At 48.4% G+C, this 26,749-nt stretch overlaps 1 protein-coding gene across 1 annotated transcript in view; it reads right to left on the bottom strand.

Annotated features, from left to right (window-relative positions):
• The window catches only part of sos1 (son of sevenless homolog 1 (Drosophila)), a 40,885-nt gene that overhangs the window by 4,090 nt on the left and 10,046 nt on the right, over positions 1–26,749 (bottom strand). Inside the window, exons 4-20 of the mRNA XM_078282681.1 lie at positions 26,220–26,384; positions 25,789–25,998; positions 25,194–25,337; positions 24,969–25,079; positions 24,304–24,402; positions 20,327–20,454; positions 15,979–16,640; positions 9,927–10,008; positions 9,255–9,371; positions 6,936–7,039; positions 6,240–6,462; positions 5,918–6,037; positions 5,181–5,343; positions 4,714–4,831; positions 3,918–4,090; positions 3,613–3,729; positions 2,524–2,797 (exon numbers count right to left, since the gene is read on the bottom strand). Coding sequence (XP_078138807.1) covers positions 2,524–2,797; positions 3,613–3,729; positions 3,918–4,090; positions 4,714–4,831; positions 5,181–5,343; positions 5,918–6,037; positions 6,240–6,462; positions 6,936–7,039; positions 9,255–9,371; positions 9,927–10,008; positions 15,979–16,640; positions 20,327–20,454; positions 24,304–24,402; positions 24,969–25,079; positions 25,194–25,337; positions 25,789–25,998; positions 26,220–26,384 — 3,010 coding nt within the window. The remainder of the gene's footprint in view (positions 1–2,523; positions 2,798–3,612; positions 3,730–3,917; positions 4,091–4,713; positions 4,832–5,180; positions 5,344–5,917; positions 6,038–6,239; positions 6,463–6,935; positions 7,040–9,254; positions 9,372–9,926; positions 10,009–15,978; positions 16,641–20,326; positions 20,455–24,303; positions 24,403–24,968; positions 25,080–25,193; positions 25,338–25,788; positions 25,999–26,219; positions 26,385–26,749) is intronic.

The following is a 26,749-nucleotide window of genomic DNA, read 5'->3' as shown; positions in this document are numbered from 1 at the left end:
TGGTGATTTCTGCTCGATCTCTGCTCTTTATTCTAAAGATAAAAACGATAAGATCAAGACCGAGAACATCGTGCCGCACCCAGCTGACTCCCATGCTTGTTTGTCGGAACAGACAAGTTGGTTGCTGTTGAACTTTTGGGCAATATCACCCATCAACAGCCAGTCGTGTACTAGCGTTGCTACATGCCGCACTATTGGCTCTGCAGCTGTCAATCAACTAGCTGAGATCAGCGATTGGCTGTTCCCGCAGCAGTGTGGCTGGTCACGGTGTGAACTCAGAGTAAGAGGCTCAGAGGCTGAATCCCAACGTCCGAACTCCAGACTTGCGGACTGAGCGCTCATGGACTCACTGGAAATGCGACTCTCCGGAACAGAAGCGTCCGAATGCGCCGCCCACCTCCACAGCGATTGGCCAGATGTAATAAGGTATGAAGGCGCCTGCGAATGGGAGGGAGCCGCACATTTCTGCCCGTACCTTCTCTTCTTCTTTGTGATCTATGACTAGCTCTTGTTTGCTGCCCCGCTCCCCTTGTCTGACGGACAGCCTGCAGCTCCTCCTGCATATCGCAATGTTCTGAAGAACCATGAAGGTTCAGGGCTTTCAGAAGTTCATTTCGGACGGTTCTCAGAAGCAGTTCTGATGAAGCATAAATAAGGCTTTAGTGGGAGCGCGCCTCAAAGTCCATAAGGTCCAACGCTGGGATTCAGCCAAAGCTTCTGCTGAGCCTCCAGAAACTGACTCCCTGTCAGCATCAGCCCTCAGATCATATTTAACCTCCACATCTAGTCTGCTGTGGCTGCAGGATTCACTGCAGTGGAAGTGGGAGGGATGAAGGTTAGTGTGGGTTAGTCTGAGCTGGTTAGTCTGAGCTGGTTAGTCTGAGCTGGTTAGTCTGAGCCGGTTAGTCTGAGCTGGTTAGTCTGAGCTGGTTAGTCTGAGCTGGTTAGTCTGAGCCGGTTAGTCTGAGCTGGTTAGTCTGAGCTGGTTAGTCTGAGCTGGTTAGTCTGAGCTGGTTAGTCTGAGCCGGTTAGTCTGAGCTGGTTAGTCTGAGCCGGTTAGTCTGAGCCGGTTAGTCTGAGCCGGTTAGTCTCTGAGGGACGAAAGAAAAAAGCTTGTGACGCCGTACCAGAATAACAGAATTGTGAATCATATCATTATTTCACCACGATCATTCAGAGACTGTCATTAAAACCAACAGACCAGAGTTTCTCCATAATGTTCCACTGAGGCCGGAGAGTCTGCAGGTTTTCATTCCGACCAAACAGCAGCTGATTTCACTGACTAACAACCTTAAACCAGAGACAGTGTTATATCTAGAGACCGGGCGCTCTATCAGCTTTGAATGGGGAAATCCGTAACGCTAAAGATCACCGACAACGTCAGACGTGTCGTCAGCAAAACTGGCCAATCGATGCAGCTTTGTGTGCAAATCATAAAGAAAATCCACCAATCAGAGTTTCAGGTTCATGCAGCCGCAGAACTTTATTTACAACTGATGCACGAGGAGGGCAACAGAGCCGGGACAACTCCGGCAATAATTTGGACTAATAATTAATTGAATAACAAGATATTCCCAGATGTTACTGTCAGCTCCCCACTGTGGACTGCATGATGACATCACTGTTTACAGCTGACACCATGGCAGTAAAGTGTTTGGGACTGCTGTAAACCAGACTCCTGTAAAACCTAACGTTGCATGAAGCAGTGGACGGAGCTGCGTTCAGCATCAGTAAGCGTCCTTTGGCACTAATTTTAACGCTGGCTCCATGTTATTAACAATTCGTTACTGTTCCTAAATATGAAATGCAAACAACTGTGTGTGTGTCAGAACTTTAGATATGGACGACTCCCCATTCAAAGAGATAGGAGTCTTGTCTTGTGAAGCGCATTTTATAGTCGAACGTAGCTAACGTAAAGCATGAATGTAAAGAACGCAGCAACGCTTACATTTAAGTTTTTATACGTCTACATTGACGTGTGCGTAGCATGACGTCGAGATCCCGACATTGCGATCCATAAAAATCATATCGCACCAAAACGAAACATAGAAGAAGAGAGGAACAGGAAGCAGACAAACATGGACACGACTAAAGCGATGCAGCTGGAGGAATGGGATGTGTCGGAGCAGTCGGAGCTCTAAGGGTTGGATGCTTTGGACGAGCAACACAACATCACGATCGCCCCTATGATCAACCAATCAGAGCGCTCGACTCGGCGTAGACTCGACGCAAAGTTGAGATTTTTGGGCAGGCAGGCAACACCTACGCAGAGAGACTTTTCAACCCCAAATACGTGTCAAATAGCATCAGTTTACGTGCAGAGACGCTACTTTCATTCAAGTACAAAATGCGCTTTAGTCACAAAGTTGCTGCCCAGGGGGTGTGACCAAGATGGCGCCCGAGTGAACTGACTTCTCTTAGGAGGAACTAGTTAGCGACCTGAGCTGCTGTAGTGTTCGGTTGGACTGGAAACCTGCAGACTGCTGGTTCTGCACGGCACACGACCGAGGAGGCGGGACTTACTGGAGTGGAAGGGGCTGCTGGGACCCTGCGGCGAGTCGAAGACGCTGCCGACGTCAGTGGAGCTGGAGGCGGCGGAGGCGGGCGGGGGGGTGAGGGGCGTTCGGGGGGAGTTGGGGGCGGAGACGGCCCCGCCCTCCGCCTCGCTGTCGGGGATCCGGCTGTAGCTGATCTTCCTGGGTTCGTTCTGCAGCGGCGTCGGGTGGCGCATGGTGCCGGGCCTCGCCGACGACGGACGGACGCCCGGAGACTTCAGAGGACAGCTGTACTTCTTCGCCTGGGACACAGAGGTTCAGACGCCGTTCAGGATACAGTGCAAAACTGATAAACCCCCGCAGTACTGAAAAATGATTTTTAGGGTTCTGGCAAGTGCAGGAAAAACCAGTGTTGCAAAGTTCTGATTCCTGCCACACACCAAGTCTCTAGAAAAATGTCCTTTATTTTACACGAGATAAAATAGTTTAGGAGCGAACAATGCGTTTTGCTTCCTGCTTCTTCAAGCGAAGAGAAGCAAACACATCGTTCACTCCTAAACTTTTTATCTTGTGTAAAATAAAGGAACTTCTTCTAGAGATCTGGTGTGCGGCAGGAATCAATACTCTGCAATCCAGTTGCATAAAGACAGACCTAGTCTTAAGACTTAAATGTGACCTTAAGTCAAACTTAAGTCAAACTACAGACACACATATTTACCTGTTCCTACTACTTCTTGATTGTTGTAGATCTCTGATGTGTTGTTCCTGTCTCTAAAGACTCTCTTCTTCAGGTTCTTTCCAAAAACCAAAGATTTGTCATCTTGTGTGAAACGGCTTCAGTATTTAAACTTCCCACTCTGACAGCTGGGCTGGCTCGTTGCCATAACAACTAAATTCTTAACTCAAGATCAGCGAGGGGAAAGGGGGGGGCTAACTCTCCTACCTCAAAATAAGTCAGTCGTAATATTTAAGTAACAGACAATCTTAATTAGCCTAGTCCAACCTGAGAGTCTAAGACTGAACTAGCTTTATGCAACTGGCATGCGAAGGCTTTTTCAGGACCTGCAGGCGTTGTGTTCACCGACAGGTGAGGAGGGGCGAGGAGGAAGATACTTACAAACCGAGGTAACGACCGGACGTTACGAGGCTCGATCTCCAGCGACTTGTTGAACAGGTAGTCGGCAAACTCCTTCTCCGATTTGTCCTCCATAGGATTCAGGTTCTCAAAGAACTTCTGTACCGGAAAAGACAGAGAACAGCATCCATCAGCCTCCTATCTGCCTGGAGACTGGAACACTATGAGCAGGACGTTTTGCATTCTGGTCACCTAACTCCTGTAAGTTTTAGCGGATTCTGATGCATTTTCATTGGGTGCGTCTACTCTAAACATCACAACAGCGTGAGGCGGAGCGGGTGACGGACCCTGATGTCGCTCTCCACCCGCAGGCAGTACGGCTGGTTCTGGTACTGCTGGATCTCTCCGGTGATCTCGGCCACTTTCCGCCGCTTGCTGAAGTTGATCAGGTCTTTGCCGTGCCTCTTCAGGAAGTCTGGGTTTCCCTCCTCCGTCTTCAGGATGTTCGTCAAGTAGATTCCTGACAAACACACACAGACATTCACGTTTTTTATCTGACTGAGATTCATGCTATTTTCCAGCTTCACACCGATTCAGTTCAGCACGTTCACACTGGAAGCTGCCCAGTACAACCACAGTCTGTGAGTGTGCTGCCCTTGTTTCTGTGGATATTAGCGCTGATCGTGCCTCTCTCTGCCTCATCTGTATTTCATGTGATTGTCCATGTTATTGTAACCGTTTGTCCCGGCACCTATTCCCCGCTCAACGTCCCGGTGGGGGATCCCTCTGCGACTTGGCCCACCCAAGGTTTCTTCCATATTTTTTCCTAACAGGGTTTTTTCATGGGAGATTTTCCTTGTATGCATTGAGGCTCTCAGGCTGGTGGAGCCGGTAGGTTAGTCTATGTAAGCTGTTATGTCTTGTGCTCTATTCTGCTTCTTTATGTTTGTTCTATATCATTCTGTTCTACGGTTGATTGTTGATCAGTTAGATCTAGTCAGGCTCATTCTCTGTAAAGTCCTTTGAGACATGCAGGTGATTAAGGGCTGTATGAATAATCAACGACAATAATCAATGAATTTGAGATAGAGGTGACACTGAGTTTCACTGTGTACTGGTGGAGGTTTGGGTGCTGGACCGTACCAAAGAAGGGAACACAGGGGGGGTTGATGGAGCGGAGTTTGGCCAGGTACTTCTTGTAGTGATCTTCGCTCAGCTCGTGGGCTTCCTCCAGGATTTTTCGTTGTCGGCTCGGAATTTGCTGCAGACAGAGAGCAGGAACATGGATTAACGTCACGTCTACAGGGACTGGAACCCCTCACCTGGCAGTGCTGGTGCCTTGCTCAACCCACCGAGCTATACAAGAGCCTCTGAAGTACATTTCAACAGTCTACATCATTCAACTAAGACCTACCGGGATACTGAGCAAGGGTGGGTGATCGCTGGCTGTTAAGTTAGACTTCTCTACATCTATACATCTATTCTGAACAGTAAGTGGCTGATGATTTCTGGGAGATTCCAGACACTGCGGCTGGTGGACAAAACATTCCTTCCTTGATCTGAAGCCATGTCTTTAATTTTTAAACCAAAGACCGGGGTGGGTTCTGTACCTCGAAGGTGTGGTCCAGCCTGTAGACCGGGGAGGAGTTCATGGCGCTGACCACCTCCAGAACCCCGTTGAAGTTGTTGAGCTCCTGGAAGACCTGCAGGATCTCGATGATCCGAGCCACAACAGAGGCCCGTTCCTCCAGGTTTTCCGTCTCTACGATACACCTGCAGGGAGACAGACGTCATTCTGCTGTCTCAGGAGAAAATATCTAAAAAACCAACAGTACAGACAATGTTTTCACTGGATTTTCCATGGTGGCTGGTAGTGAGGTTGGTAGTGAGGTTGGTAATGAGGTTTGTAGTGAGGTTGGTAATGAGGTTGGTGGTTGGAATGAGGTTGGCAGTGAGGTTGTTAGTGGGTAATAAAGTTGGTAGTGAGGTTGGCAGTGAGGTTGGTGGTTGGAATGAGGTTGGTGGTTGGAATGAGGTTGGTGGTGAAGTTGGTAATGAGGTTGGTGGTTGTAATGAGGTTGGTGGTGAAGTTGGTAATGAGGTTGGTGGTTGTAATGAGGTTGGTGGTGAAGTTGGTAATGAGGTTGCGGTTGGAATGAGGTTGGTAGTGAGGTTGGTGGTTGTAATGAGGTTGGTGGTGAAGTTGGTAATGAGGTTGCGGTTGGAATGAGGTTGGTAGTGAGGTTGGTGGTTGGAATGAGGTTGGTGGTGAAGTTGGTAATGAGGTTGGTGGTTGGAATGAGGTTGGTAGTGAGGTTGGTGGTTGGAATGAGGTTGGTGGTCTTACTTTTCGAACCACAGAGTGAGGTTGGTGGTGTGTCGGATCATTCTCAGCAGGTTGGGTGAGTGGATCTCCTTGTCCTCCTTGGTCCAAACGCTGCCCACCAGCTCCGACGGCTGCACCGCCCTGCAGGGAGAGGTCAGGGGTCAGCAACGGGCCAATCACAGAGCTCATAACGTATCATCATAATGTAAGGAGGTAAAAGCACAGAGTGTTGGTGTGAACAGGAGATGAGCTGCTCAGGGAGATAAACAGATCTGGTAAAATAAAAGAATACTGGGTGTTACCAGTGTGTGTGTGTGTGTGTGTGTGTGTGTGTGTGTGTTACCGGTAGAAGTCGGACTCCAGCAGGGTGAGCTGCCGGGCGATCTCGATGGGGTGAAGGGTCATGAGGTCGAACAGCTCGGTCTGTCCTGGCTTGCTGATGTGCCACTCGACGGGCGGAGGAGAGTTCTGGAAGGTGATGCTGTGGCTCGGCCCGCTGGCCTGCACCTGCTTCTTCCTCTGGATGATCTTAGTGATCGACTCCACCCACTTCCTCATCGCCTTGCCTACCAACACACACACACACACGCACACACACACATGCACAGAGGTTACCTCACCAGCTCAGTCAGTCTTCTCACTGTTGATTCCTTAACAATTCCCTTAGCAGTTCCTTTCTAGCACCGCAAAAATACTAATGGGAGAGTAAACACCCATTTTAGTAATAATAATAATTATATTATTTATAGTCTCAAAATGAACTGTCTCAAAATGTGCTTATTCTCTTGTTTGTTATCTGTATTTATCTCCTTTCTTCCCTGCAAGGAAGTCGAAGACAGAAGTCCAGTAGATACAAATCTGTCAACAAGCTGTTTTCTTATCCAGCTTCTTTTAACAAACAATAAACAGCACAAACGTTCCGGCTGTAGGTTCGGGTTAGTTCTGCTGTAGTGTTCGGTTGGAGTATTTTCTCACTGATATCAGTCATGATAACTGGCAGATATTATGTGTTACAGTAAGTCGATTTAAAGTCCGGTACCTCTGACTAAAGCGATGAACTCCTCCAGTCGTCTCAGCAGATGAGCGTCTCTCTCAAAGTCGTAGAAGTGATGCTCCACCCAGTGACGACATACATTCAACACTCTGCAGGAGGAGGAGGAGGAGGAGGAGGAGGAGAGAGGAGAAGAGGAGAGGAAGAGGAGGAGTGGGGAGGAGAGGAGAGGAGGAGGAGAGAGGAGGAGGAGAGAGGAGGAAGAGGAAGGAAGAGAGAGAGGAGAGAGGAGGAGGAGGAGAGGAAGAGAGGCGGAGGAGAGAGAAGGAGGAGGAGAGACGAGAAGAGGAGAGGAAGAGGAGGAGTGGGGAGGAGAGGAGAGGAGGAGAGAGGAGGAAGAGGAAGGAAGAGAGAGAGGAGAGAGGAGGAGGAGGAGAGGAAGAGAGGCGGAGGAGAGAGAAGGAGGAGGAGGAGAGACGAGAAGAGGAGAGGAAGAGGAGGAGTGGGGAGGAGAGAGAGAGGAGGAGGAGAGGGGAGGAGGAGAGGGGAGGAAGAGGAAGGAAGAGAGAGAGGAGAGAGGAGGAGGAGAGGAAGAGAGGCGGAGGAGAGAGAAGGAGGAGGAGGAGAGACGAGAAGAGGAGAGGAAGAGGAGGAGTGGGGAGGAGGAGAGGGGAGGAAGAGGAAGGAAGAGAGAGAGGAGAGAGGAGGAGAGGAAGAGAGGCGGAGGAGAGAGAAGGAGGAGGAGGAGAGACGAGAAGAGGAGAGGAAGAGGAGGAGTGGGGAGGAGAGAGAGAGGAGGAGGAGAGGGGAGGAGGAAGAGAGGAGTGGGGAGGAGAGAGAGAGGAGAGGGGAGGAGGAGAGGAGAGGAAGAGAAAGTCAGGTCTCACATTAAAGCTGCTCTGTATCATTTTAACCATCAATAAATCATCAGCACATTAATTCAGAGGCATTAACATAGTTCAGGTGAGCAGCCTCTACTGTTACAGATGATGTTCAGTTAACGATCCTCTGACAGTCTGGGTCAGGCGGGCTGGAGGTTCACTCCCTCGCTCCTACAGATTCATGTGAGAAACCAGAAGCTGTCGACACAGAGCCAGAGCATCGTCCGAGACAGAAAGCCTGTACAGGAGAGCGAGCGAGGCGGAGGGGGCGGGGCTTAGAGAGAAGAAACCCGCTGTACACGGACGAAATGGAGGTGAGGAGGATTTTAAAACGCTTATTGCTGTTGCAGAACGCAAACATGGCCTGGACGGATTCAAACCAGTCCAGAAATTTTGTTTGTGAGCTTCAGTATCTGAGAGATGTTCTGGCTGGATGACACGTCCTTAAAGCTCCATATTCTCCTGTCCAGAGTTTTATTTTGTGTCTTTCTGTCCCTTCAAAGCTGTGTGTGTGGTGTCATGAACCAAAAACACTCTCAATCCATTTCTCCACGTTCATTTTCCAGCATCTCTCTGAGCCTTACCAAGAACAGGCCGTTTCTGCCGCCGTGTCTTTAAGGCTCATTAATATTAACGACCCTCCGTTCCGATCGGCTAACCGTTTCGAGAGCGAAACGTGAGACGCCGCGGCCCGGCGGCTACAGGTAGGGAAAACTCTCCGGTAATAAACGATGACGACCGCTCGACCGCTTTGAAAAAAACACTTTGTTAGTCTATTATTTCTTACAGAAATGATAATGAGCGAACCTTTGTGACGCCACAAAGTTACGGAAGTCCAAACGGCTCGTTTAGAGGCTCGCTTTTCTAATATGGATTGTGTGGATTTAGTTTTGATACTTTCACCATGTTTAGATACACATCCAACTCCTTTATCATCACAGAGGAGAGGGAGTCCTGCTTTACATGATGTGGACCTTTAACAAGACCAGCGACACGCTCTGCTGCTGCAAAACATCGGAGATCAGAACAGACGCTCCGGCAGCACGGCTGATGCTGAGCGGTCCTGTTCCAACACAAACTGTACGTGTCTCCTGGTTTAACGTCCTCCTTCTTTCCTGAAGTGAACTGTGTCTCTGCCTCAGGGAATTAAAACTAAGACACAAACCACACAGGTATTGTGTTTGATGGTGTTTGTGTAAACTCTTTTTGTTGTTGTCGGAGACAAATGAGTCATGCTGACTAATGCAATGTCCCACAAGGCTTCCTACGTTTCTATTTACAAGCTGCAGGCCGAACAGCTGAGGCGACGCTGAGGCTGAAAGCCCCGCCCCCTCCACCAGGACTCGTGCTTTTTTAAGTGTGAACCTCCTCTGCCCGGGATCTGATACGGTGCCACCAGCCCCTTGATACTGCCAGAGCACAGCTGTGACCCTCATGGTGCCGCAGGCTGCAGTGCAGGAAGCGTCCAGCAGGCGGCGGGCCGTACCTGAGCTGGACGGGCTGGACAAACTCCTTGCGGAAGCGTTTGAGCTCGGCGCTGAGCGGCTGCTCTCCGCCCTCCAGCTGGTCCGCCTCAGTTGGCCGCGGCTCCGGGATCTCAAACCTGGAGACAGAAACAGACCGCAGATCAGCCGGAGTCTGGGTTAAAGAGGTGATCAATCAGGTTTTTCCTGCTTCATAGCACAAACACACCATAATATACCTACATGGTTGATAGGGTTATTGATCAATACAAATGACTCATCCATTATTTGTAAACTACAAAAATGGGAACATAATTCTGCACACTGGAAATAAAAGACTAGGACAAAAAAGCTTCTTTCTTCTTTATTGCATAAGTGCCCAACAAAGTGAAAAAAGAACTGTATGTACAAAGGAATTTTTCTAGTTTATAATACTTTGATTCTACTTTGATTCTTCTACAATTGACCATCTGAGAGCAACCAGCATCTTTACTTTTTTTCTGTTTATCATCGATTACCTGGCTGCTGAGATTTCTGGTTTCAAAATTCACTTTCTGACCCGAACTCTGTTTTGGAGTTTCAAGATCCCCCTGTTTCTAAAAGTCTTCCTCTCTACTCTTAACAGTTTTTCACCTTCGGAGTCTCCTTAAGGGCCAAGATGCTTCTGGAATAGCTTTGAATTGAACTGGTCTCACCTCTCCATCAGGAGGTCCAGCAGCTCCTGGGGTTTACAGAAAGACCTGTAGGTGGTCAGAAATGTTCGGACGAAGTTCGGATCTGGAAGAGAGAGCAGAGCAGAGTGAAGCCTGGAGGGAAGCTGCCGACTGAAGCCGAACTCATCAGCACTGAGATCCATGTTGAACGGAGCGGTTCGATGTGGTGAATCTGAACAGACGCCTCAGCTATCGTCATGACAACACCAATATCATATCAATACGGAAAGAAAACGAAAACAAGTGTGTTGTATGGAGAACATCAGTAAGCAGATTACTGTCAACTAAAACTGTTTGAAACAGACATGGAGGAGGAAGAGGAAGAAAAACTAACGCAGTGAACTGGACCTGGAAGGGAAGCTGGGAGTGTGAAGATGGAAAATGTAAAGTTGTTTGATGTCTGATGGCAAAGAAAACGCAGAAGATGTAAAAACTTCAGTCCAAACGTCACTCAGTGAGTCTGTCAGTCTGTCAGAACCTGAGACGCCATCGTGACCAGACCAGGTTCCAACCCAAACCAGCTTATTAAAGAACTGCTGCATGAAGTGGAAATTTGGAAGGGAAATATTAAAGAAGGAAAATTAAACTTCAAGTTCAAAAGGCAAGTTCACAAGTTTCTATTTTAAGCAACACTGGCAGATCCTCAAAGTGTTCTGCCTCTTCAGTTGGGATGAAGGATGAAGCAGAGAGAGCAGAAAGCAGCTGTGATGCTTTACTCTGCTGCTGCGTCAGAGAGAAGCTGAAAAAACTGAAAATAACAAGAAAGAGACAGAAACCTGGAGGCAGATCCTATGGAAGCCCATTCCCGCCACTCAATAAAATAAAAAACAACTAAATTGTGAGTGAGTTTTTTTCTCAGAAGTCAGAATTCGGACTTTATTTCTTCCACTTCTGACTTTATTTCTCAGAATTCCAAGATATAAAGTCAAAATTGTGAGATATAAAGTCAGAAGTGGGAGAAATAAAGTCAGAATTGAGACATTTTTTATTTTATTGAGAGGCGGGAATGGGCTTCCATAAGATTCAGCCATGAACTCTCCTCTCAAATTAGTCTGGCATCTCTACGAACCAGTAATCCCTTAAAATAACCTTACATTTTCATTCATTCATTTACATTAATTCACCCCTTAATTCAAGCAATTCCCCTTAAAATTAGTTAAGGGAAATATTAATGGAGGAGATCCCATCAAAACCTCCTTAAACTCCCCTTAATCTTGACTCCTTACTTACTACTTTAACTCTAACTTACTAGGAACTTTTCCACTAATTTCCACTTAATAACCTGTAAACCTGCACAAAAGACATGAAAAATCCCTTAATGTCTAGTGTCTCTGTGAACCAACCCATGAATAAATCCCTTAAAAACCCATGATACTAACCTTTATTAAAGCTGTTATTTTTAATGGATAATTAATGTTTATGTAATGGAGAAATTAAGGACATGTCAGGAATAAAATTAAGTGGTTTGGTTTGGTAATGGTGATGGAAAACCAAATAATTTATCATCTCAATATAGTTTGTTATTTATGCTTAATTGCTGCCGAGACTTTACCTCGTTAAATAAAATAATAAATAGTTTGATTGTATAAACTGCTGTTTGTTGGTATTTGTAAAACTACATGAAGTCTATTGAAGTCTATCAACCACTAGAGGGAGCCACAGACCCTCATTACTGATCAACAGGCGTTTTTAGGAAAGTGCTCATCATAAACAGTCATTCAGGTTTTCTACGTCCCTTCAGTGCAGGGTCAAAGGTCACAGTGGGGGGGGGGGGGGGGTGAACCTGTGACCCTCTGGTTCCACAGCCTGCGCTGGGCGTTTGAAAACTAGACGATGTTAAATTCAACACTTTGGTTCACCTGTAAAACTCCCATCAGTCCTGAGATCAGGTCGCTCCCCTCAGGTGAAGAACAGGACTTTCTAGTTTCTGTGTTTTGGTGCTGAAGCAGCAGATTCTCACGTGTGATGCTGCTGAGCGCTGAGAGCCGGTCAGTGACCACATGATGTTGCACTGCCTGACACAATCAGAGGTACTGGGCTCGCTAAATGAAACATCAATCAATCCCCCCACCACCACCACCACCACCACCACACACACACACACACACACACACACACACACACACACACACACACACACCTCCTCTCCCACACACACACACGAAGTAACCTGGCAGTCTGTGGGAAACACTGTCTTCCCTCTCAAGTCCTGGGAGAAAGACTGGAGCTGCTTCAGTCTGGATCCAGGAACAATCAGCCAGGAAGCACACACACACACACACTCTTAAAATAGCCTGCCCCCCCCCCCCCCCCCCCCCCTCCTGTATCCAGCCTGTGTAAGCGGCCTGCTGCTCACAGACAGCAGACCGTCTGAAGCTGCTGAAGTGTCCTGGAGCCAGGCAGCGACCCCACAGGAGAGAGAGGATCATTCCACGCCACTCCCATAATGCAATGCAATGTCTCTACACTGGTAGGAGTGGACGGCGGCCATCTTTACACACCGTGACACAACAAAGAGCTGTCATCGGTCGTTAACACGTCTCGTTTTAACTGGACACCATGTCCTCACAACACAGGTAGATGAGACCAGTGTGTGTGTGTGTGTGTGTGTGTGTGTGTGTGTGTGTGTGTGTCCTGCCCCCGCTGTGCTCTGCTGGACGGGGCAGGGGGGTCTAGACAGGAAGCACCTTTTTCCCCTTCCAAATTGCCTGAAAACACACACACACACACCCCCCCCAACCCTTTCCTCAGGAGGCGCATTAGCCAGCCAATCAGCAGCAGGTGTGCAGGTCTGTTTCCTCCCTCTGACAGACAAATGAAGGTTTTCCATCATCGTTCCTCACTTTTTCCCAACATGCAGCAGTAACTAAAGTCAGCCTCAGCTCAGAGAAGGACAGAATATAAAGTTTACAGTAATAATCCTCTCTCTCTCTCTCTCTCTCTCTCTCTCTCTGAAATCTGTTTGGAATCAACAGAAGAAGAAGAACTGGGTAGTTAGCATGAGCAGCGATAGCCACCATGACTGAACAGACAGAGAAGAGAAACTCTTTCTCTTTCACTTTTCCTCAAACGACTTAATAAGCCGACCGTAAACACGTTTTCATCTCAGGAAAGTAGTTCCGTAGCACAGAAAATAGTCCCCGGCGTAATGAAGAATTTGTTCCCATTTGAATTTGATTTGGTAATAACTACAACAGTCTGACTTTCATGGTAACAGTTAGAGATTTTTAAAATGTAAACTAAGTCTTTGTGAGCTGTATTTAAAGGTTTTTAGCTTACAATTGGAGCCAATGACTTCCGGGTTGAAGGCTAAAAACGGAACGTGAGAAGTCAGAAAGTAACGGGAGTAGAGCAAACGCATTGTTGATTTTGTTATTTTCATAAGATTTGTTGACAGTAAGCAACACATTAAAAAACACCAGCCTTATCCTTTAAGGATTTTCAATATCGATACATATCAAGATACGGCTTGGGTTTGCATTTGTTAAGTGTGATGTCACATAAAACTCTGACATTTTCTAATAATATTCCTTGGAAAACAATATAATCGTGCACTTTATTGGGTTAGGGTTAGTATACATTTTATATGTAGCTGTTATAGAGCTTTCCTAGTATCTGCCTTTGTGTTTTTGTCCTACGCTCCTGTCACTCAAAGACTTTCAGGTGTGCAAAACTTCTTTTTCTCTGATAACATTCCTTAAAATGTTTCCTACCTAATTATGCCAGAGTTTTAAAATTAAATTAGCTTGTTGACATAAATTTAGAAACTGATTCTTTGTCAGGATATCATCATATCATCACGATACGATTCCACGGAAAGACGATAAATGATAATATTGAATTGTTGCCCTCTTGGTTACCTGTAGACTAGCCTCACCTCCCAGCCAGTTTCACTCTATTCCAGCAGCCGACCGACTGTTCAGAGCAGAGTCAGACTGCAGCTGACGGTTAGTTAAGAGCCAACATGGCTGCCAGAACCAAAGCTCATTTCTACACTCTTCACTCCTTCAGCCTCAGCAGCTCCTTCATGGATGTAAAGTGCTGCTGTGGTACAACAGAGAGGTGCTAAGTATTTGGCTCGCAGAATATTACCCAGAATCCCCTTCGCCGTGACCTTTGAGACGAGGAGATTTGTTTTTCCTAAAATAGCGTCATTCTTTCTGATGAAGAGCTTACCGGAGCGGCCGGAGCCTCGGATCTGGTTGCAGCTGCTGACAGTTCAGCTTCTAAACTCCACACTTTGTCCAGACCCTGTTTTCAAGATTTTGGTCTTCAATTCAATTTAGGTGGACGGTTGTCTTGTCCCTACTGACTGCCACATCACTGCATGGATCGAGATTATCCTTCACAGAGACAAATACCAGAATATTTGAGATGACAGGCGTCTAAACAACAGATAATGTGTAGTTGCATCATGTACATCGGGACATTATCACAATATCCTTCCATAATTTTCCAAACTTTTTTGTGCAATTTCAAACTTTCAAGACCTAGAAAATACCCAATTAATTTTCCATACATTTCCAGACCTGTAGGAACCCGGTACTGAAAATGTCTGCTCAGTTCTTCAGTTTGACGGATTTGAAAGCATTTTCTTTATCCTGTTTAAGGTGCTGAACGTCTGCTTCTCTACGGACATTTACACTGAAGTCCTTTATCTGTTTCTCTCATCCAGAGTCACTTACAGTGAGAGCTGCAGCACCCAGAACAAATACTGTGACATCAGAACGACCACGGATGAGAGAGAGGAGCTAGAGAAAGACAGACGAAGCCACGGATCTTTAAACATCTAACTACAGGTCAGGAAAAGCTAAGCACTGAGCCGGAGATAAACAGGACAGTGACCTTATTTTTCAGAGCCGTCAGCTGCTGTTATCAGAGCGAAGCGACACTGAAACAAAGCAGCGGGTCATGAGATCGCGGCTCCCTGACGTCAGGCTGCGTCACACGTCTGGGACACACAGGACCGCGTCTGGAAACCTGAAACCAGTTCTGAGAGAACGGTGGTCTGGTGGTGAAACGGACTCGGCTTATTCCATCTCATCGTTATCTTGCCCGGTGCATGGTTTCATTCTGTATCGTCTCGTTTTTACTCGTTTAGAATGAACTGAGACCTCAAGAAAATCTATTTTCACTTCACAGTGCGCTTGTGTAAGGTAGAATGACAATAAAGTTGACTTGGACTGAATCATCTGGATGATCTGTGGCGTTGGCACCAAGATCGAGGCTTCGCATGAAGTCAGACACCAAATTCAGATCAATTCAGTTTAGATGGTGTATTTACATTCAAGGAATAGTTCACCCCAAAATGAAAATTGAGTCATTATCTACTCACTCCAAAGTCAGTGGAAACTCAGCCTTCTGACAAACTACTTATGTTAATGGGGGCATTTTTTTACAGATCCACAAAAGCAGAAAAAGTGTTTTGTAGCCAAATGATTGCACTGTGGGTCCAAAAGTCCAATATTTACCTCATTATGCGCTAGATTTTAACCACATTGACAATGCTCTGCAATCGTTTGGCTACAAAACACTTGGATTAAGCTGCACCAGCTGTTTGAAGAAATTTGATGATTTTCTGCTTTTTTCCCCCCTTCTTTTATGGATCTCCTGCAGCATAATGTGTGTTTTGTAGCCAAATGATTGTACTATGGGTCCAAAAGTCCAAAATGTACCTCATTATCTGCAGGAAACTGGACACCAGTGGATCAACAGTAAGATGGTTGTGGTGTACTGAAGGGATCCAGGCCACAGACAGACCAGTGAAACCAGTATCGGTATCAGCCTGGGGAACGACAGGCCCAGTGTGGTGTTGGAAGGACAGAAGAAACACCAAACCCTCCAACCAACATCCTCCACCCTCCTAAACATCTATCTTCTCTATCACTCTTCCACCTCATCCTTGTTTTTCCTCCTTGTACTGTATCCTGTCTCCATTCACACAGTTCAGCACATTCACACTGCAGCAGCTTGTGTTCCCAGCAGGTCTGTGTGTAAATGTGAACTCTCAGATCAGATCGGGGTTCGGTCTCACCTGCGTACATGTGGAAGGTCAGCCTCTCGATGAGCTTCAGCACCGTTCCGGCCTTGATGATGGGGATCCCCGACTTGGACTGGACGTTCTCCTCAAACACCACGTTCTCCTCGGAGTCGGGCTCGGCGAAGCAGTAGACCTCGGCCCCCGGTAACCTCATCTGCTCCTCCTTCTCCTCCTGCAGCATGGCCGAGTCCAGCATGCGCTCCAGCGTGCTGCGGTACTGCAGCGAGATCAGCGCCGCCATCCAGCCGTTCTTCTCCTCGGCCGACTTGGCGGCGAACACCACGCTGTTGCCGTCCTTCAGGATGATCTCGAAGGCGTGGCGGTACTCGCCCTCCTTGTCGTCCTTGTCGTTGATCTGGACTTTGCGCATGAAGAACTTCTCCTTGAGCCGGTACTCGGCGGTGGAGCCGGCGCCCGGCAGCCTCGGCGGGCCGTGGTTGGACTTGCAGCAGATCATCAGGCCGTCGAACAGGAAGATGTGGCGCTCGTGTTTGGCGCCCACGCGAGTCAGCGTCCCCTCCATGATGAACTCGTTACAGCACTGGCCGATGTCCTTCCCCTCCCAGCCATCGATGTTCTTCTGGATCTCGTTCATCTTCTTGATGGCGAGGTGCTTCCCCTTCATCTGATGGCTGTAGAAACGACAGGCCGACTCGCTGGGGGAGGGAGGGGCGACAAAGAGACAAAACAAATAAGAGGAAAGACATTGGGAGGAAGAGAGAAGAGGAAGAGGAGAACACACAGAAAGAGAACATGGAGTTAAGGTCCAGGACCCAACAGCGGGTCAACATGAGCAGGCAGAGGAAGCGAGTCTATTCTTCACTACAGATTTACTAAGGAAACGTCTCAGAGCCGAGGCGACTGCTGCTTACTGTGAGGATTTGTTTGGTCGGCTGATTGTGAGCGTACTAAAGACGGCGGGGTTAGTGCTACGACCTGGTCCTAATCTCACAAGGAATTCACATGAATTTCAGTTTAAATGGTGTATTTACATTCAAGGAATAGTTCACCCCAAAATGAAAATTCAGTCATGATCTACTCACTCCAAAGTCAGTGGAAACTCAGCCTTCTGACAAACTACTTATGGTAATGGGGACATTTTTTACAGATCCACAAAAGCAGAAAAAGTCCATCAAAGTCCACCTGTGGCTCCAAAAGTCCAATATTTACCTCATTATGCACTAGATTTTACCACATTGACAATGCTCTGCAAACGTTTGGGTACAAAACACTTGGATTAAGCTGCACCAGCTGTTTGGGGAAATTTGATGATTTCTTCTTTTATGGATCTGTAAAAAGATGAAACTCCAATAGTTTGGGAGAAGGCTGGGAGTGAACTATTCCTTGAACTTATCATTGGGTTGTCAATTTGATTTTCTACACACGTTTATCATCAAGTTAAAATCCAGTGAGTGGGACAGTAGTGTTTTGGATTTCTATAAACCAGCGTCGCTGCTGAGAGGAACTGTACACTAGGAGAGGAAATGATGTCAGAGCAGGAAAACTCCAACCTCGGCACGGATAAAGACCAAGACGGAAAAACAAACTTACTGAGGACAAAACAAGTAAAAAAAAATAAAAAATACTGGAAACATCTGGTGGTAACAGCAAGAACATTTACACCGAGTGTTCAAAATATAAGAACCTGCTGCTCTGTCCCAACTCGACTGATCAGGTGAAGCTCTGGTTCCTTACTGATTTCACCTTTTAAATCCACCAGTCATGAAGAAGAGATGAAGATGAAGGAGAGGAGAAGCTTAAAGGAGGCTGAAGCCTTGAGACCACTGAAAGGTGGATTGTACAGAAGGCGGTGCTGATATTTTGAACACTCAGTGCACAGCTCAGGGTTTTAGCCTTCCGTGGATGTGTGAGCTTCTCGGTCCTCTTCGCTCGTTCTCGTCTCTACAGATTTGCTGAAGGAGGTTAGACAATCAGAGCGGTGATGAGGCTGACGGTGAACAGCAGCTTACTCTTTTTTCTGCAGACGCTGCGACTGCCGTCAGCGCTCCTGAGGGGAGGAGGAGGAGGAGGAAGGAGAGGAGGTCTTCATAGCAGCACCTCAGAGTACAGGAGGAGCGAGGAGGAGCCTCCTCTGAAGGACAAGGCGACACCAGACTGAAACATCTCCTCCTCAACAACACAAACAAAACCCTGCAGTGCCCAGACGTCCAGCTGCATGAAGCTTCACCGGTGCATCAGCAGCTCAGACCTCTAAACTCTGGACACAGTTCAACAAATCCATAACGTTTCCTGCTTGAGATGTGAATACATAAGAAAACCACGTAGCAGCGATGCTCTGCTAGTACGGGCTGGATGCTAATTCTGTTTAACGCCGGTCTTATGCAAGCTAGCAGGACTGATCTGGCTGTGGAGCGGCTGCCCGGGTCCTACGTACTCCAGGCAGAAAAGCAGCAGCAAAAGTAATCAGTTTAGGACATAAATCCCTGCGGTACGCTAGCACACTAAAGATTTCACAACTCTGTCTATTGAACTCAGCGGCGTCTCCTCTCACCAACACCTACCGTAATATAAGCCATCGTTTCCCCATGAAAAACACCAAAGAGCAGCAACAAGAGGAGAAAATGTGGAGTTTGTCACCTACGTCCTCATATCCTCCTCCCTCCTCTCTGCTCATCTATCCCTCCTGTCTTCTGATGTCGTTCTTCTTCAGGTGAACAGATCCAAAAGTTTGCCGAGCCTTAATGTGACGCTGAAAACTAGGGAACAAAGGGCGATCGGGCTTCTTCCTCTCTCTCTCTCTCTCTCTCTCTCTCTCTCAGCCTCCTTCTGGTCTTTTCTTTCTACCAAACAGAGAACAATAACAGCAGAACAGCTCGGCCCAGTTCCTGACGCAACTTCCTTCTCACAACACGCCGCTGAGCCCCCCCGTCGGCGACCTACGACCCCGCCAACCCCCCTCCTCCCACCCCCCACCCCACGCCCGGTCTATTTTGAGTCCAGAGGGAAACGGGGACTAAGCCTGTTGGGCGTTGGAAGGATGGGAGGAGTACTGCAATAGTACTGGGACTGGATTAATGTGTGTGCGTGTGTGTGCGTGTGTATGTGACAGTATGTGTGTGTGTGTGTGTGAGAGTGAGTGTGAGTGTGTGTGTGTGTGTGTGCACCTCTTATTGTTGCTGTGCACATTTTGCACAATCAGTGTTTATGTTTCAATACCCTTTCCAGGAGATTTGTATTGTGAGAGTGCATGGCTGTGTGTGTGTGTGTGTGTGTGTGTGTGTTTATTCTCAGTGTGAGCAGATATGCAGGTCTTTCTTATTATTCTGTGCATTCACCTTTATGTATTTTATTTGTTTCCTCTGTATTACTGCTTACATTTTTATGTATCTTGTAAGAACTGCACTCTGTTTTAATATGTGCTCTAGAAAAAACGTTTTTTTTTCTTATTATTCTAAGGTTTATTATAATTATTGTATTATTATATTTCATAATATTTAATAATAGTTAGATCTAGTTAGACTCATTCTCCTTAGAGACATGCTGTGATTAAGGTCTGTAGAAATAAACTAACTTGACACATTCTGCATGTTGACAGACTGCAGACCTTCATGTCTCCACTGGTCAGAGATCAGTCTGATGTCTGATGACTGTCAGCTACAGCAGATCACTGCACAGCTGATCAATCACATTATCAATATATATCTACTGATCTAACGGCTCTACAGCACCTTCTGTGTAGCAGACTGCAGCAGATTTTTACACATTTTCCAGCTGTTTTTGTGTGTAAATCCCAAACTTTTCAAGACCTGGAATCTATTACATTTATTTTCCAGACTCTCCAGAGTTTCTAGGAGGTGCAGGGAGCAGAGGGGAGGTGTAGGGAGCAGAGGGGAGGTGAGGGGAGGTGCAGGGAGCAGAGGGGAGGTGGGGGGAGGTGCAAGGAGCAGAGGGGAGGTGAGGGGAGGTGCTGGGAGCTGAGGGGAGGTGCAGGGAGTAGGGGGAGGTGCAGGGAGCAGGGGGGAGGTGCAGGGCCTGGGGGGAGGTGCAGGGAGCAGGGAGCAGGGGGGAGTTGCAGGGCCTGGGGGGAGGTGCAGGGAGCAGGGAGCAGGGGGGAGTTGCAGGGCCTGGGGGGAGGTGCAGGGAGCAGAGGGGAGGTGAGGGGAGGTGCAGGGAGCAGAGGGGAGGTGGGGGGAGGTGCAGGGAGCAGAGGGGAGGTGAGGGGAGGTGCAGGGGGGAGTTGCAGGGCCGTTGGGGGGGTGCAGGGAGCAGAGGGGAGGTGAGGGGAGGTGCAGGGGGGAGTTACAGGGCCTGGGGGGAGGTGCAGGGAGGTGCAGGGGGGAGTTGCAGGGCCTGGGGGGAGGTGCAGGGAGGTGCAGCCTACCTGAGCCTCCTCTTGGCCAGACTCCTGGAGCAGATCCTCTCCATGCTGCTCTGCAGGTTGAGCAGCGCTGTGATGGCCTGCTTCAGACACTCCTTATCCTCCTCATCCTCACTCTTCTCCTCCAGTTGCTGCAGAAAAGAGGAGGAGGGGGGGCAGAGGGAGGGGGGAGGAAGAGGAGAGGAGGTGGGGGGTCAGGGGGAGGTGGGAGGCGGAGAGGAGAGGAGGTCAGGTGGTTTGCCGGCTGGAGGGAGGTGACGTGGTAAAGCTGAACTCATGAGGCAGATTAGGAGCAGCGGGGAGAACAACTTCTCCCTCTCCATCGCCCCTCCTCCTCCTGTCTTATTGTTCTCTGCTCCCTCGCTCCTCCTCCTCCCACCTCCCTCCTCCTCCCACCTCCCTCCTCCTCCCCCAGGTTACTGCTTTGTACTAATTCTCTGTGCAGTTTATGAAAATTGTTAATTGAAGAGATCATGAACGTATACATTTGGGGAAAAAAACTGAGGATCCAGTCTGCAAGTTTCTCATTTATTTAACCGAGGACTGAAATTCCCTACTGTCCTTTATGAAGAGCCATGTTGGAACCAAACTCTTCATCTGAGACTGAAAGCTGACTGAAATGTGCTGACTGACATCTGCAGCGGTTGTTGTAAACATGTCAGTCACCGGCTGGATGGAAACAGATGGAGAGTCTCTCCTCCTCAGCCAGCACTGACATCAACAATCAGAGAAAGCAGTTCACCTCCAAGAGACGACTGCAGGTGACTTCAGTTTGCAAGTGGTCTCCACACTTCACATGGTGCAAAACAACAGCATGGACAAAAAAACAAGGCAACAGTAAACATGTCGTCTGGGCCAATCAGTAAGCAATAAGTCACCTTGTTCTGAGCTGTAATCCTTCAGCTGATCAGTGTAATTTTGAAAATGTGAGAATGCAGCGGTGAGCTTCTTCATTCCCCCAAGTTTTCACAAAATTTTTAAAAAAAAAGTAAACAAACATTGTAGCGCCCCCCTTTAGTCCACTTAGGCCAATTTTAAAAATGCCAGAATGGAGCAGTGAGATGCATCATTCCCCAGAGTTTCATCAAAATCCAACGGTGATGTCCGACATATCGTGTGTGACGGACAGAGGGACCGATAGTCCCACCCCTGATTTCATCATAGGGGACAAAAAAACAAGGACAAGGGGAACGAACGGTGGAGACAATTCACAACAGAACAGAAGTTAAACCAGACGAGACATCAGGGACGAGACGACATGCTGCTCAGCTCTGGATTCATCTCTCCTCAACAGAAAGGAGGCGTGTTGATGAGACCTTAGCATGGTTACAAAAGCCACAAATATTTCAAGTTTTAGTAAAAGAGCGCTGAGCTTCAAGCAGGTTTTCTCTCCTAGTAACAGCACAAGCCAGGTCCAGCACTTCCCATAATGCACCTGTTCAGCTTTGCTAGCTAAAACAGAGGACCAGGATGGAGACAGGGGGTTGTTGCAGCTGGACTTAAGTCCACACTGTCTTCAGCAGTGTGGTGTGGACGAGACAGAAGCTGGGCAGGGAGGATGTAGACCGAGGTCGCAGGTTCAACCCCTGCAGCAGCCATGTGTCCTGCTGAAGTGTCCTTGAGCAACACACTGAACCGCTACCTGACCACTGATAGGGAATCATCCTGCCGGCGACATAATGACTAAAATATAAATGTCAACAACTGTGGAGTAAAGGAGGATTACAATTTTTGCTGCTGCAGGGATGCAGGACCAAAAGAGATAGACCTGATCCAGAGAGAACCAGGCCAGAACCAGGCCAGAACCAGGCAGGAACCAAGCCAAAACTAGGCCAGAACCAGGCCAAACCAGGTAGGAACCAGGCCAGAACCGGCCTATGGCTCCAGCCTGCAGCCTCTTGACAGAATGGTTGAATACAGACAGTAGAATAGACTAGAAACTGATGAAAGCAGATATTTCATTGGACTGCCAGAGGACCTGCTGGGCTGGACTCCTCTGGCCTCGTCCTGGGCCACACCATCTGAGGCCAGAGCAGAACCTGAGCGGTCCAGAGCGGGATAAATCCCCCAACCCCCCGCCAGCCTCTGGAATAAGCTGGGGAAAATGACTGGAGGTATTTCAGAGATTTAGCCCTCAGCCCGGGCCAAAGGAGCTTACAGCTGCATGGAGAGTCCCGTAAGACTGGGTATACTGGGTATACTGGGGCTCCAAGGCTCTGGTCAGACTGGGAAATCACCACCAGACACCAGTCTACTGCTGGGAAACATTCATCTGGGGCTGGAAAGTTAGTCTGGTCCTCAGGTAACCAACGCCATCTGGAGTCTGATTCTATTCTGAACATCTAGGATGGAGGAGGACCTTCATCCACCTGGGAGCTGACCAGTACAACACAGTCTTCTACTGGTTTCTACTGGGAGCTGACCAGTACAACACCGTCTTCTGCTGGTTTCTACTGGGAGCTGACCAGTACAGCCACAGTCTTCTGCTGGTTTCTACTGGGAGCTGACCAGTACAACAACAGTCTTCTACTGGTTTATACTGGGAGCTGACCAGTACAACACAGTCTTCTACTAGTTTCTGCTGGGAGCTGACAAGTACAACACAGTGTTCTGCTGGTTTCTACTGGGAGCTGACCAGTACAGCCACAGTCTTCTGCTGGTTTCTACTGGGAGCTGACCAGTACAACACAGTCTTCTACTGGTTTCTACTGGGAGCTGACCAGTACAACAACAGTCTTCTACTGGTTTCTACTGGCAGCTTACCAGTACAACACAGTCTTCTACTGGTTTCTGCTGGGAGCTGACAAGTACAACACAGTGTTCTGCTGGTTTCTACTGGGAGCTGACCAGTACAGCCACAGTCTTCTGCTGGTTTCTACTGGGAGCTGACCAGTACAGCCACAGTCTTCTGCTGGTTTCTACTGGGAGCTGACCAGTACAACACAGTCTTCTACTGGTTTCTGCTGGGAGCTGACCAGTACAGCCACAGGTCCACTTCTGAAGGACAGGGCTGAACAGTGAACCTGTTCGATGTGGAGTGTCTGCAGCTGGTTGTTCTGTATTGACTTTTCACGAAGGCCATGATGCGTCTCATTGCTCCGTACCGGACCATGATGCATCTCACCACTGTGTTCCAGCAGTTTCAAACACCACTTGGCCCAAGGGAGGCGCTGCTATTACAGGTCAAAAGTTTGTGATTGGCCCAGACGGAGACGGCGTCATTTGTGGGGGACGACATGTTTACTGTTGCCTTGTTCTGTAGTGAGGTGGTCTACATCTGGTTCTGTAGTGAGGTGGTCTACAGCTGGTTCTGTATTGAGGTGGTCTAAAGCTGGTTCTGTAGTGAGGTGGTCTACAGCTGGCTCTGTAGTGAGGTGGTCTACAGCTGGTTCTGTATTGAGGTGGTCTACAGCTGGTTCTGTATTGAGGTGGTCTACAGCTGGTTCTGTATTGAGGTGGTCTAAAGCTGGTTCTGTATTGAGGTGGTCTACAGCTGGCTCTGTAGTGAGGTGGTCTACAGCTGGTTCTGTATTGAGGTGGTCTACAGCTGGTTCTGTATTGAGGTGGTCTACAGCTGGTTCTGTATTGAGGTGGTCTAAAGCTGGTTCTGTAGTGAGGTGGTCTACAGCTGGCTCTGTAGTGAGGTGGTCTACAGCTGGTTCTGTATTGAGGTGGTCTACAGCTGGTTCTGTATTGAGGTGGTCTACAGCTGGCTCTGTACTGAGTTGGTCTACAGCTGGTTCTGTATTTAGGTGGTCTACAGCTGGTTCTGTATTTAGGTGGTCTACAGCTGGCTCTGTAGTAAGGTGGTCTACAGCTGGCTCTGTAGTAAGGTGGTCTACAGCTGTTTCCATATTCGGGTAGTCTAAAGCTGATTCTGTATTTAGGTGGTCTAAAGCTGGTTCTGTATTGATATGATCTACAGCTGGTTCTGTATTGAAGCGGTCTACAGCTGGTGGTTCTGCTCAGTGTGGTCTTACCTTCAGGATCTCAAAGTGGTGCAGACAGTGGTAGACTGGAGTCAGCAGCAGCCTGGGCAGAACGTACTGGACGGCCTCCTTAAAGCCTTCACAGATAGACTGGACCAACAGACAGAGAGACAGACAGGCAGACAGGCAGACAGGCAGACAGGCAGACAGACAGACAGACAGACAGACAGGCAGGCAGACAGACAGGCAGACAGACAGACAGACAGGCAGACAGGCAGACAGGCAGACAGGCAGACAGACAGACAGACAGACAGACAGACAGGCAGACAGACAGACAGACAGACAGACAGACAGACAGACAGACAGACAGGCAGGCAGACAGACAGGCAGACAGACAGACAGGCAGGGAGACAGGGAGACAGACAGACAGACAGACAGACAGGGAGACAGGGAGACAGACAGGTTCAGCAAAGTTCTAACATCAGCACTTCTATCATCAGACACTGTGCTGCTCCAGCCTCGTTTCAGCAGGAACTAAACCATCGTCCTGTCAGGACCTAAAGGCACACAGTTTATACTGCATGTTCCCAATCAGCTGTAACACTAGCAAAACATCAGGGGAAAACACACACACTTGACTGATCTTCAAGCTTAAATCAGAATTTATTTAACAACAAAGCCACGCAAACAGCCTGTGGTCAGTGGGCGGGGCTGACCTGCAGGTAGAAGGCGGCGCCCGGTTTGGACAGCAGACTCAGGAAGTGTTCGTGGAAGCCGGAGCGCAGGATGTCCTGAGCGTACGTCTCGTAGGGGTCAAAGGCCAGCTCCTGTCAATCAACAGTCAAATCACACATCAGACTAAACTCTAGGACTGGCTGGGTCAGAGATGAGAAGGAAGGACACACACACACACACACACACACACACACACACACACACACCTCGGCCAGGTCCTCGAAGCAGCTGCCCACCAGCGGGTGCGGACTGCCCTCGTCTGTCATCTCCACCGTGTCTTCGATCAAACCCAGCAGCTTCACCGTCACCTCATGGATATCAACGATACGACTGAAGATACTGTCCACATCCTGAGAGAGAGACAGGCAGAGAGAGAGAGAGACAGGCAGAGAGAGAGAGAGAGACAGGCAGAGAGAGAGAGAGAGACAGGCAGAGAGAGAGAGAGAGACAGGCAGAGAGAGAGAGAGACAGGCAGAGAGAGAGAGAGAGACAGGCAGAGAGAGAGAGAGACAGGCAGAGAGAGAGAGAGAGACAGGCAGAGAGAGAGAGAGACAGGCAGAGAGAGAGAGAGAGACAGGCAGAGAGAGAGAGAGACAGGGAGAGAGAGAGACAGGGAGAGAGAGAGAGAGACAGGGAGAGAGAGAGAGAGACAGGGAGAGAGAGAGAGACAGTCACCTCACGGATGTCTACTGAACGAGTGAATTAGGGTTTAATAAAAGACCAATATCAGACCAGATACCAGTCTGACAGACAGGTAAACAGACAGACAGACAGGTAGACAGACAGACAGGTAGGCCGTACATGTTGGGAGAAGAGCATGGCGTTGGAGGCGAAGGGCTCCCTGAACACCTTGATGATGAGGTCCAGCTGGCGCAGGAAGTGGCGTCCGTCGGCCATGACGCTCTTCACCAGCTCGTAGTAGCTCTGCTCCTCGCTCGCCGACGGCTCCTCGTCCATCAGAGGAAACCCGCCCAGGTCCTCCTCGTCCTGCTGGAACATGTCCATCAGCACCTGGGGGAGAGACAGACGGGTCCGGTCACAACCACACAGACGGGTCAGATGTCACGGCCTGCAGAACCATCAGAGTAGTACAGTGTACTGTCCCACATCAGGGATTAACTTTATATCATCTTCTTCACTAGGCCTAAATAAATTAAGCAGCCTATAAATGAACAAACCTGATGGTGATGTCCTGTGTGTGTGTGTGTGTGTGTGTGTGTGTGTGTGTGCACCTTGTCAGCACACATGGCCACAGTGATGTCCTGCTGGCTGATCTCGTAGTGGCGGATGTTCCTGACGTAGTTCCCGGCGAGCTTCAGGATGTCGGCGGAGATGTACTCCAGCACCGCCACCATGTACACCGACACCTGGTGGTCGATCTTATAGCCCAGCACCTCCTGCAACACAAGGCATCGTGGGAAACGGAGTTCACGCTTCCAGATACTGACAGGTTTGGCTGTTAGGGTGTACTAGGTGGTTGCTAAGGTGTACTAGGTGGTTGCTAGGGTGTACTAAGTGGTTGCTAGGTGGTTGCTAGGGTGTACTAAGTGGTTGTTAGGGTGTACTAGGTGGTTGCTAAGGTATAGTAGATGGTTGTTAAGGTGTATTAGGTGGTGCTAGTGTATTACTAAGTGGTTGCTAGGGCGTTTCTAGGTGGTTGAAGTAGTACCAGTGGTAGTAATAGTAGTAGTAGGTAGTAGTCATATTACTTATAGAAGTTACTAGTACTATAGTATAGTAGAAGAAGAGTTTTCTTCTTGTC

Source organism: Centroberyx gerrardi, chromosome 3 (genome assembly GCF_048128805.1).
Source record: "Centroberyx gerrardi isolate f3 chromosome 3, fCenGer3.hap1.cur.20231027, whole genome shotgun sequence".
In the NCBI taxonomy this organism is placed as follows: domain Eukaryota; kingdom Metazoa; phylum Chordata; class Actinopteri; order Beryciformes; family Berycidae; genus Centroberyx; species Centroberyx gerrardi.
This window is presented reverse-complemented; position numbering and strand designations above follow the sequence as displayed.